Below are 12,437 nucleotides of genomic sequence, written 5' to 3' on the forward strand. Positions count from 1 at the left end.
CCCGCCACGCCCTTGTCTCCCTCAAGCAGTCTCCCCAAGGCCCTCCCTCACCTGGTGAAGAGTCCCGAGCTCTTTGACTTATAGAGGAAGTGGCGCAGGTCAGGGATGCCCACTTGGGCAACACTGTAGTAAGGTGTGCGCAGTGCCTCCCGCAGCGCCAGATGCGCTCCGCGCTTCCGCAGGCGCTCCTGAAAGCGGCGGCGGCAGTCAGACACTGCAAAGAAGTCCTCACGGTCGGTGGAGACGAGCAGCAGGCAGAGATCCGTGTCAGGCTCCAGGTAAGAGATGTGTACGTGGAAGAAGCCGGCTGCGTTGAATTTGGGCAGGCACACGGGCGTCCAGGCCTCGCCCTCGCGGAAGGACGAGGAGGAACTTATGAGGTTGAAGAGCAGGTGCAGGTCGATGGGGTGCAGGAATTGGTCCTTGCGGCGCACAAGCGCCACGAGCTGGTTGCGCGCCAGCAGGATGGAGAAGACGAGGCTGCGGGCGCGCGCCTGCTGCAGGCTGGCACTCACGACGTCGCGCACAGCCGCCGCCAGGGGCAGGCAGCGCGCCGCCCCCATCAGGAAACTGGGGTCTCGCGCCATGAGCTGCAGCAGGTTGTCCGTGATGCGCTCAGAGCCCGAGAGCAGGCGCCGCAGGTCATAGTTCTGCTTCTGCTGGAAGATGTGGCTCAGCTGCGCGCCCGTAAGAAGGCTCAGGATCTGGTAGTAGATGTAGAGCAACTCTTGCGCCAGTTCCTGTGCCGACTGCCGCGTGCGGGCCACGGCCACCAGCACCAGTGGGCTCCGGCGCACGAATACTACCTTGTAGCCATCTGATGGGACCGATGGATAGGGGTGGTGTCAGCTTCAGCCCTTCTCCGGAAAGCCCTCCCTGAATGGCGTGCCCCAGCACCCTCAGAGCCCCGCTTTTCCCGCGCAGCTTTCCACAATCTCTCCACCTCCCCTCAGAACTGTGCACACAGAGGGGGCTTCAGGAGGAAAGAAAAACAGATGCCCATGGGCCCCCTTTTCCCCTTTCCTGCCACTTGTTTCACAGACTGGGACCAGCTAAAATGCAGGAAGCACTTCAGAAAGACACACATTCTTGGCTAAGTGGCAAGAGCTGGGTGGGGCTCAAGACCTGGGATTTTTTTGGTCACCTCCCCCAGCTTCTCACCTTCTCCAAGGGCAAAGCCCATGTGCGAGCCACCTTTGGCCCCCACAACAGCCCTATGAGGCAGTCAGTGTTGTTTTCCCGTGTTCAGATGAGGACCTGGGGCTCGGTGAGGTGGAGGGACTACCCTTGGTCACACAGCACATCCCAGCCCTCTAGTCCCTGGGAGTCCGAAACCTGGTATGGTCTCTCCTGGCCAGGGAGACCTCCTGGCACCCTCCTCCTGGTGGCTCACCTGCATGGATGGAACGGATGGCATTCTTGTCAGCCTCCAGGAAGGACACCAGGGCCACCATGACACCCATGGTGCTGGAAAGTGCCTCCTCTGACCCATAGCGGGAGTACACAGGCTTCCCCGCCTCGCTCAGCACGAAGACATGCTTCTGGTGCAGGCGCCATGCCTCAGCAGTCTCCTCCTCATCCCCTTCACCAGTGCCCTCTCTTGAGGGCTCTGTGGCTGGTCGCCCAGCTGCCCCTGGCGACTCTGGCCAGTCCTCAGAGCTTCCTGGAAGCATCTCCTCCTGCAGGTCTCGGGCGACACCTGTCAGCTGGGTGCTCAGCTCACTGAAGTCCTGGCTGATCTGGCGCATGTCTGTAGGCAGAGGTGGAGGACCACCAGCACCCTCCTTGGGGCTCTCCCCAGAAGCCACCCCATTCTCTGATTCAGTCAGGTCCTCGTAGGAACGGGCATGGACGAACATGGCACCCTCCTGTCCGGCACCTGCCAGCCAAAAGCACTGGTGTTTAGAGCAGTAGCTTCTGGCAGACCACCTCACCAGCAAGGTGCCCAATACAGTACTCTGCTTGTCCTGATGAGGTAAGCCACTGTTCCTTCTGGCTACAAGTCATGCTTTGCTGTGACTTACAGCCCACCAGCCTCCTCCCCTCACCCTGGGAATAAGACCCCAACCCCTCAAGGCTGCGGTGGTAGCCAGTATCTGCCTGCCCCTCTCACTCTCATCTCACAGCCCTTCGTGCATCTGCTCTTTGGATATCCCCACCTACCTCAGGGCCTCTGCATCTCCTGTTCCCTCCGCATGGAAGGCACTCCCACCTCCTTGCATGCCAGCTCCCTGTCACACTTCAGCTCACAGCAAAGATGTTAGTTGTCCCTGTCACCTGACCCCCAAACCCAGGCACTCTATCATATCCCCCTCCTTGACTTCTCTTGGGGCACTTATCAGTTATTGCTCTTCTCCCCAACTGCAGTGGGGTTCCCCCTCATGGGCAGGAACCTGGTTTTTCACTGCTGTGTTCCCAGCACCTCGCCCTGTGCCTGGAATACCTCCTGTGCTCAGCAAATCTCTCTCCCTGAGAGAAGGCTCCCTGACCCTGCGCGGGGACCCATGGTTCCTAACCCCCTCCACTGGAATGCTCTCACTAGCCTGTGGCTCCCCCAAGGCAGGGACCATGTCAGTTTTCCTTTACTGATTTCTTTTTGGACAGAAGAGTTCAAGAGATATGTTTTGAGTCTCTATTATAAGTTCAACACTGTACCAGGCATTGGGGATACAACAGCTCTGTGCTCAAAGAGCTCACAATCTTGTGGACAAGAAAGATGGGCAATACATACACACACAAATAAGACTACAAAATAACTAGTGTTCTGTTCAGAGCATGGTCAGAGCAGGCCTCTCTTGTGAGGAGGTGACATTTAAGTTGAGAGCTGAGGGAGAGAGAAGGAGCCAGCGAGGTACCTGTAGACACAGGAAATAGGAGAAGAGCCCACACTGGTGGCAAGACAGCACAGGGCAAGTGGCACAACATGAAGTGGAGAGGAAGGCCAGATGCACACTGAGCCTGGATCCTTGCAGTATCCCCAGCACATGACAAATAGCTAACAAGTGAGTGAACACATGCATGAATGAGTGACAGTGAAAGAGTGGTTGGGAATCCCAACTGCTCTGGAGGCTGCTCTAGCTGTAAGCTGGCTGGGGCTGCGCACCCTGCCCGTACCTGGCTCCATTCCCTGGGCCAGTCCTGGTGTGGGGCTCTCAGCTCTCTCCACACTCTGCCCATCAGAAGGAGCCAACGTGCCATCAGGGCCTTCGCTGCTTCTCTTCCTCTGCATGTCAGCAGCCATCCCTTGGGCTCTCCTGTGGGGCAAACAAAGGCATCATTGAGGGGAAGGGGGAAGGTGCTAGTGGCAGGAGTCACTGGCATAATTAAGAGTGGTTAAGTACAGGAAAGTATCCCTCACCAGGACCCAGCTAACTCAAACCTCTGGGGAATGGGTTCTGAATATTCCCTTCTAAAGAAGCGTGCTGTTCTCTTTCTGATTATAAAAGAATGCATGGGGGACTTGCCCAGTGTTTAAGACTCTGTGCTCCCAATACAGGGGACCCAGCTCGATCCCTGGCCAGGGAACTAGTTCCTGCATTCTGAAACTAAGAGCAGCAAGCTGCAACTAAAAGATCCCTCATGCCACAAATAAAGATCCTGCATGCTGCAATGAAGATCCTGCCTGATGCAACTAAGACCCGGTGCAGCCAAAATAAATAAATAAATATACTTTTTTTTTTTTGGCTGTGTTGGGTCTTCGTCGCTGCTTGTGGGCTTTTTCTAGTTGCGGTGAGTAGGGGTTAAGCTTCGTTGTGGTGCACGGGCTTCTCATTGCGGTGGCTTCTCGTTGCGGAGCACGGGCTCTAGAGTGCAGGCTCAGTAGTTGTGGCGCACGGGCTTATTAGTTGCTCTGCGATCTTTAGGATCTTCCTGGACCAGGGATCAAACCCGTGTCCCCTGCATTGGCAGGCAGATTCTTAACCACTGCACCACCAGGAAAGTCCCTGTGTTGGGTCTTAGTTGCGGCACTCAAGCTTCTCTCTAGTTGTGGTGTGCAGGGTTTCTTTCTCTAGTTATGGCACGTGGGCTTAGTTGCCCCGTGGCATGTGGGATCTTAGTTCCCTGACCAGGGATCGAACCTGCATCCCCTGCATTGGAAGGCGGATTCTCTACCCCTAGCAGTTCCAGGGAAGTCCCAGTCCCTATGTGGATTTTTATGTAATCCTGATCACTCTTCTCTGAGGCAGGCACTCTTGTCAGACAAGCTTTATATATGAAGAAACTGAAGCTGAGAGTGTGTAAGTACATTGTCCAATGTCACGACAGGAAAGAAGCGCTGGAGCTGGGAATTGAAACCATTCTGTATCCTGATATCTTCCACTGTACATCCTACCATGAACATTTCTCCATTCAAAACTGAGTTGACAAATCAGTTCTTTTTGATATTTAGACATTTACTATGAACAAAGTGAGTCAGAGTAAACAGGCCTAAGCCTTGCTTTTCTCCTTGCATTCTGTACCTTTTGAATTTGGCACCAGGGCTCGCCTCTCCAGTTAAAAACATGTCCAACTATGGACATGTCAGTTCTCAGTGCCCATTTGATGGACACTAAGGACAAACTCAGCCTGATCTCCCAGTCCTTCTGCAGCCTCAGGGCCAGGTGGAGGTGGCCAAGAGTGGATGTCAGGGATAACGAAGTTGGGTGGCTCTCTTGGGATCAGCCTCTAAGGTCTCTTAAGGTCAGGCTGAAGGGTCTTCATTTGGCAGGCAACAAACAATCCATAGGAGAGGGGTTCCATCTGAGGCACTAACCCTTTAGGGAATAGAAATTTGGCTGGATGGGCTAGAAGGGCAGCGAAGACTAGTCAGAGACTCATGAGGAAGGCACTGCAGGCAGGCCAGGGGCCTGGGGGGGACTGGTGTTAGTGTGAGCAAAGCAGACTCTGTCCCTGCCCTCCTGGAGCAGAGTCCATAGGGAATAATTGAGGCTTGTCCCTTACTAGCTCTGTAACCTTGGGCAAATGACTCCACCCTGAGCCTGGCATGAAGTAGGTGCTCAAAAACGTTTATGAGAAGAGTGATTTCAAAACAGTGTCACCAGCACGAGCATTTGTGTGGCTCCCGCTTACCTGTGCCTAAGAACTCTCTCTGACCACAAGTTCCTAGCAGGCAGCTCCTGCAAGTGTACCCAAAGAATTGATTTTCAAGCTCTTCTGTCATCTTTGTTGTAAGCTATGGAATCCTTTCTTCAAATTAATCTTGTAAAGCAGTTCAATGTGCAAAACAGACAGAGAAGGAGGCAGGGCCAGAGACTGGCCTGATGGCCATGCCCCCACTGGTCCTGGAGCACCACAGAGTTAAGTGGGGGTTGGGTACCACTGGTCAACAGCATCACCCCACACAGAGTGCGCTTTGAATAATCTTCAAAGGAAGATTATTTGGGAGAACATCTACCTTTTGGGATTTTCTAGGCCACCAATCCTGTCCATCAGGACAATCAAGAGTGATGGTTCCCAGCGAGGGTCAGAGCCCAGAAGACCAAGGTGTGGTCCACCTTTTCTGATGAAGAGTAATTAAGAAGCTGCATGCCCTCAACAGGAACCTGGGGAGGCATCCAGAAAGGTCTCCTCTGAGACTGAGACCAAGAGGAGCAATCCAAAACAGGCCAAAACAGCCACCGCAACACCACAGAGCCCAGGGCAGTGGGTGCTAAGGAAACTAGGGCATGTCCAGATCTTGAGCAAGAAGACACAGGCCACACGAGAACCTTGGAGACCATTATTTTACAAGCTAACCTAAAAGCCCGGTTGGGGTCTGCATTGCTGTGTAAAGAGAGAGCGACCCCAGAGAGATGAGTCTGTCCATATACAGGCAGAGGGCAAGCTGCTACTGCCAGTCCCGGGGTTGTGGCCAGGGCTTCTGGACCTGGCTCCTTGGATGGAGGCCTGGATTGGTATGTGCTTTTTTCTGAGGAGAGGGTCCAGAACAATTACTTTGAATGGGAATGCCCTACATTTCTATGTGTACTCACTTTCCCACTCCCCTAGTGGAGAGCTTCACATCTTCTCTCTTCTCAAGCTTCCATCATCTTCTCCAATGCTCACCCTCAGCACTATCAGTGATAACCTTACCTTCTATTTCACTAAGGACACGGAAGTCAGCAAAAGAGACTTCCAAGATTCCCACTACCACCTCACCTCACCTGCCAGACTCTGCCTTCCTCCTTCTTACTAAAGATGAGCTGTCTGGGCTCCACTAACGCCTCCACTCCAGCCCCTCTCACCCATCCAAGCATATGGCTTCAGCAGCTGTCCCTCTCTCTCTCGGATCATCAGTGTCCCCCTCTCCCCTATTCATCACCAATATACTGATGTTTCTTCCATTTTCAAAACACTTTCCCTTAGATGTGTTTACTCTGTTATAATTCATTGAGATGTACTTATGATTTGTGAACTTTATGTTTGTTTTATTTCAATTAAAACCTTAAAACAAACCTCCCCTTAACTCTACATTCCCCTCTAGGTACCACCCTATTTTTTTTTTTTTTTTTTTTTTTTTTTCAATTAAAACCTTAAAACAAACCTCCCCTTAACCCTCCATTCCCCCCTAGGTACCCCCCTTTTTTTTTTTTTTTTTTTTTTTTGCTGTCCTTTATAAAACAAACAAACCTCAAAACAGTAAACAGTACTTGGAGTTTAATTAGTCACGTAAGCTAGGCTATGCTGTGTAACAAATGAGTGCCAAAATGGTAGAGGCTTTACACATAAAGGCTTTTTTTGTTTGTTTTGGCCATATCACATGGCTTGTGAGATTGAACTCGGGCCGCAGGCAATGGAAGTGCAGAGTCCTAACCACTGGACTGCCAGGGAATTCCCTAAAGGCTTTTTCTTTCTTTTTTTTTATTGCAAGCATTTTTTTATTGAGAAATAATCTATGTATAACATTATATTAGTTTCAGGTCTACAACATAATGATTCAGTATTTGTATATATTGCAAAATGGTCACCACCATGTCTCGTTAACATCCATCACCACACATAGTTACAAAATTTTTTTCTTGTGATGAGAACTTTTAATACCTACTCTCTTAGCAACTTTCAAATATACAAGCATTATTAATTATAGTCACTATGCTGTACATTACATCCTCAGGATTTATTTTATAACTGGAAGTTTGTACCTTTTGACCACCTTCACAGATTTTGTAAGCATTTTTTAATAATCTCTAAACGATAATATGTATTAAAATATTTACAAGTTCCTAATTTGACAGGCTGACTCCATTATATACAGCAGGGGTCCCCAACTCCCAGGCTGCGGACCCCTATCTGGGACGTGGGCTGTTAGGAAGTGGGCAGCACAGCAGGAGGTGAGCAACGGGAGAGCGAAGCTTCATCTGCCACCCCGTGTCGCTCCCCATCACTCGCATTACTGCCTGAACCAAAAAATATGGAACGCTTCAGGAATTTGCGTGTCATCCTTGCACAGGGACCACGCTAATCTTCTCTGTATCGTTCCAATTTTAGTATATGTGCTGCCGAAGCGAGCACTAAAGGCTTATTTTTTGCTCACGTACTGTGGGTTTGGTAGCAATTCAGAGCAGCTCCCTCCGGGCAGTGATTCAGGAATCCAGGCTACTAGCATCCTATAGCTCTGCCGTCACCTGGCAATGGAAGACAGGGCTGGAGGGTCATGTCAGAACTCTTAAATACTTCAAAGTCCAGATTGGCCAGAACTAGTCATGTGGCCAGAGGCACTGGGAAATGTGGAGCGCTCAGGTGTCTGTCCACTTTTCCCATTCACATTTGAATCCATTCCAACTATTACTCTAGTAACACTGCTCCCTCAAGGTCTCCAGTGACTTCCAGGATCATCTCACTTCACTCAGCAGCCACAATGATTATTTCCTCTCTCTCAAAACACTTTCTTCTCTTGGCTTCTGGCACATCACTCTCCTTTCATGGTTCTCCTACCTCATGGACCACTCCTTCTAAGTTCTCTTTACAGTTCTTCTTACTGTTGAGGGACCAAGATTTCAGGTCTTGGATCTCTTTTCTGTCTTCATTCGATCCCTTGGTGACCTTATTCAGTCTCATGCTTTTAAATTTCACTGATAAATTAATGATTCCAAATTTTATTCACAGCCCTAATCTCTCTTCTGACTTCCAGAGGCACACACATTTAACTGTTTACTTGATGTCTGCCCTTGGATATCTTATAGTATCTCAAAGTTATATGTCCAAAACTGAGTCCTGATCATTCCCTTAAAAAGTTGTTCCTCTCAGAGTTTTCTCCATCTCAGTGAAAGACAATTTGATTCTTCCAGTTATTTAGCAAACAATCTTGGAGGCATCCCTTATGCCTCTCTTTTTCCCGTACCTCATATACCAAACCACCAGCAAATCTTGTCAGCTTTACTTCAGAATACAGATACACCCAGCAAAATGTCTCTCATTAACCTTTGCCACGTAGAATGCCTCTTGGTTTTTAATACACAGCTGTGGTAGCCAGCCTTCAAAATGGTCCCCAGTGATTCTCAACTCCCAGCATTCAAGTCTATATACTCCCATCCCACGCTGAGCAGAACTAATCTATGTCACCAACAGGATAATGTGAAAATGACAATGTGTGACTTCTGAGGCTAGGTCATAAAGGACATTGTGGCTTCTGCTTTGTTCTCTTGGATCACTCTCTCTAGGTGCAGCCATCAGCCATCAGTTGTGAGGACACTCAAGCAGCCCTAAAGAGAGGAGCTCATGGTAAGAAACTGAAACCTGAGAACAGCCAGTACCAATGTGCTAGTCATGTGAGCAAGCAGTCTTGGAAGCAAATCATCTAGCTCCAGTCATGCCTTTGAATGACTGCAACCTCATGAGAGACACTGGGCCTGAATCATCCAGCTAAGATGCTGCCAAATTCCTGACCCTCAGGAACTGTATGAGATAATAAATATTTATTATTGGTTTGAGCTGCTAAGTTTTGGGATAACTTGTTACACAGCAATAGATAACTAAAACAACAAACTTGTACTGATTGAGCTTATGTTTACATAGAAAAAAACTATTATCAACACTTGATCTATATTTTTTAATAAAGGAATGTGCATTTAAAGCCTCAAATTACATTTCAAATAGAACTGATAGATCATTGAGTGCCAACAAAAGGGGTTTACTTGCATCATGGCTATTTGCAGGTACTGAAAGAGGCCATGATGCTGTATCAAAGCAACACTGTTTGATCAGGAGGAAATGTTTTAAGCATTTTGTATCCTAACATTATAATTTATTTGGCATATATTAGGTATGTATTTTCCTTGTGTTTTAGTGCCATTTTAGAAAATTGGGGATTTGGGGTTGATGAAGGAAGGATTATACTTTTTCCCATTTGAAATAATGGGGAAACACATAAATCAACTATACGTCAATAAAATGTTAAAAAAAAAAGTGGGAAATAGATTCTAAGTTAGTGATTCCAAATAGAATGTCCAACTTTCATGGAACAGATTACTGATGTTCCATGGGGAAATGCCCATATTCAGAATCTGACCACTTCTCATCACCTCCACCACTATCACATTGGTCCCAGTCAACATTATCTCTCTAGCAGATTGTTGCAAGTCTTTTTTTTTTTTAACATCTTTATTGGAGTATAATTGCTTTACAATGTTGTGTTAGTTTCTGCTAAGTAACAAAGTGAATCAGCTATACATATACAAATATCCCCATATCCCCACCCTCTTGCGTCTCCCTCCCACCCTCCCTATCCCACCCCTCTAGGTGGTCACAAAGCAGCGAGCTGATCTCCCTGTGCCATGCGGCTGCTTCCCACTAGCTATCTATTTTACATTTGGTAGTGTATATATGTCAATGCCACTCTCTCACTTCGTCCTAGCTTCCCCTTCCCCTTCCCTGTGTCCTCAAGTCCATTCTCTACGTCTGTGTCTTTATTCCTGTCCTGCCCCTAGGTTCATCAGAACCATTTTTTTTTAGATTCCATATATATGTGTTAGCATATGGTATCTGTTTTTCTCTTTCTGACTTACTTCACTCTGTTTGACAGACTCTAGGTCCATCCACCTCACTACAAATAACTCAATTTTGTTTCTTTTTATGACTGAGTAATATTCCATTGTATATATGTGCCACATCTTTATCCATTCATCAGTCGATGGACACTTAGGTCCTGGCTATTGTAAATATCCTGGCTATTGTAAATAGTGCTGCAATGAACACTGTGGTACATGACTCTTTTTGAATTATGGTTTTCTCAGGATATATGCCCAGTAGTGGGATTGCTGGGTTGTATGGTAGTTCTATTTTTAGTTTTTTAAGGAACCTCCATACTGTTCTCCATAGTGGCTATATCAATTTACATTCCCACCAACAGTACAAGAGGGTTCCCTTTCCTCCACACCCTCTCCAGCATTGCAACAGTCTTTTAACCAGTCTCCCCACTTCTGTCCTTGTCCCTGTACACTCTATCCTTCTCACATCACTCAAAGTGATCTGCTTGAGACAGAAGTCAAGTCACGTAGTTCCTTTGCTCACTAGTCTGTTAACGGTCACACCTAACCCAGTGAGAAAGCCAATTTCCACACAGTGGTGCACAAGAACCTCTCTGTCTACACGTGCTGCACCCCACCCCCCAAATTACTTCTTCAACCTCATCTCCTGTTCTTTCCCCTACTTGCTTTACTTCAACCCAGCCACACTGACATTATGGCTTTCCTTGAGTATACTGTAAATGTAAATCCTGAGTATTCCTTCCCTTCAGAACTTTGCTCTTGCTGAACTTTCTGCCTGGACCACATCTCCCTACTTTTCCCCCTGCCCCCCACCTCACCTATTCCACTACTTGGCCAAATATCTACATGACTCACTCTGTCACTTCCTTCAGATTGCTGCTCAAGTGTTACCTTATCAGAGAGGCCTTCCTGGAATATCCTGGATTCTTATCTCCCTTGCCCTGCTTTATTTTTCTACATTGAAGGTAACCCTGTGAGCTGTTGCAAATTTCAGAATGTCAGCTCCATAAGCAGGAGGACTTTAATTAACATTTGTCAGATAAATAACTTTGGAAGGGAGAAGATGAAAGATCCTCAGAGAACACCCAGCTCCAATGTAGCCTTGGGAGACTCCTGCCTGTAGGGAAGACTTGTCCTTGGTAGTAGTTAAGTGTTCAGTAACAATGGCTCTGGAGTCAGAGGGACCTGTATTAACCTGGCTTGGTTTTATAAATCTCAGCTTTCTCACCTATGAAATGAGGATGATGACAGCACTGATTCATTGGGTTGTGGAAGGATTAAAGGAGATAATCCATGTAACTTGGTTACCCTGGCACAGAGTAGGTACACTCAGCTGTCTTTAGCATATCATGATTATTCTTATTCAGACCATGTGTACCTGCACTTATACACAGATCCAGTAATCTCTGTCATGTAAATCAGTCCTTTGCGAGTTTGCTCATCCTGAGCCAGGCCCTTAGTGAGCAGGACGTGCTTCTGACCTCATGAAGCCAGGTGGGCTCTGGCCTGAAATGACCCATCTGTGATGCTGGGACAAAGAGATGTCTTTGGGCCTAGGGCTGGGAGTTCCTCCAGGCTAACTGGCTATTCATCCTGAAGTTGCAGGACAGACCATTGGTTCCCTGCTGCTCCCAGAAGTCTCTCCCAAGCTGAACTCCTTTCCACCACATGCCCCTGCTCTGTGGCCTTGCGCCTCTGGCTCAAAGACCAAAACAAGGTCTACAGTAGCTTACCCCTGAGGGCCCACTACCCACTGATCCCAGTGGGATTTAGGTAACTGCGCCCAGCATAGCTGAGTACTACCCAACATGGTACCTGCATGTTGTGAGGGCAGGGTCAGCTGGCTGGGGCTAGTGGACATCTCCTTCTGAACAGTTCTCCAACCACCTGAAATCATGTAGTACCTCAATATTTCCAAGGCCAGTATCGGGGTCCAGCCAAAAGCCCTGGTGAAGCAAACAGTTCTCTGGACATTTACACTGGAAACTAGGCAGGGAGGGTGAATGACTCATAGCAAAACCCACCCCAAACCCCATTGGAGCCATAACCTGTGTGGCTGAAGCTCTTGGGTGGCTGGGCCTGAAGCAGTTAAGCAAGAGAGGTCTCTTGGAACCAGTCCCAGATACTCCCTTGGGGCCTCTTCTCAGGCAGCCTCTCTAGAAGCCCCCAGGGCTTGCTATTTTCCCTAGAAGTGCTCTGTTGTGCCTTTGAGCAATGTCACCAAACAAGTTAGCTCAATCAGCCCTTCTGGTATGCCTCCCTCCTCTAGGTGCCTGGCCTGGAGAGAGGAAGGGCCTTGCAAGAACCCCTCCCTACTGGGTCCCTACCACTCTTGCTCCCTCTTCCTGCTTAGATAGTGCCCTATCCTGCCTTGACCCTTTGGGGAGTGGGCTATCTGGGAGGATGGTGCCAGAATGCATGGATGTGCGGCAGACAGGGTCCAGGTTAGGCTGTGCTGTAACTGCTTCAGCA

General features: G+C 48.5%; 1 protein-coding gene across 3 annotated transcripts in view; it reads right to left on the reverse strand.

The window, feature by feature from the left end:
* MON1A (MON1 vesicular trafficking associated A) overlaps positions 1 to 12,437 on the reverse strand; it is an 18,762-nt gene that overhangs the window by 1,504 nt on the left and 4,821 nt on the right. Inside the window, exons 3-6 of one of the 3 annotated variants that reach the window (XM_007466216.1) lie at positions 5,071 to 5,083; positions 3,115 to 3,254; positions 1,394 to 1,879; positions 52 to 817 (exon numbers count right to left, since the gene is read on the reverse strand). In XM_007466216.1, coding sequence (XP_007466278.1) covers positions 52 to 817; positions 1,394 to 1,879; positions 3,115 to 3,254; positions 5,071 to 5,083 — 1,405 coding nt within the window. The remainder of the gene's footprint in view (positions 1 to 51; positions 818 to 1,393; positions 1,880 to 3,114; positions 3,255 to 5,070; positions 5,084 to 12,437) is intronic. The other 2 variants (XM_007466217.1, XM_007466218.1) reach the window with 2 other exon arrangements.

The sequence above is a fragment of the Lipotes vexillifer genome, unplaced genomic scaffold, assembly GCF_000442215.2.
Source record: "Lipotes vexillifer unplaced genomic scaffold, Lipotes_vexillifer_v1.1 scaffold1004, whole genome shotgun sequence".
NCBI classification, from domain to species: Eukaryota; Metazoa; Chordata; class Mammalia; order Artiodactyla; family Lipotidae; genus Lipotes; species Lipotes vexillifer.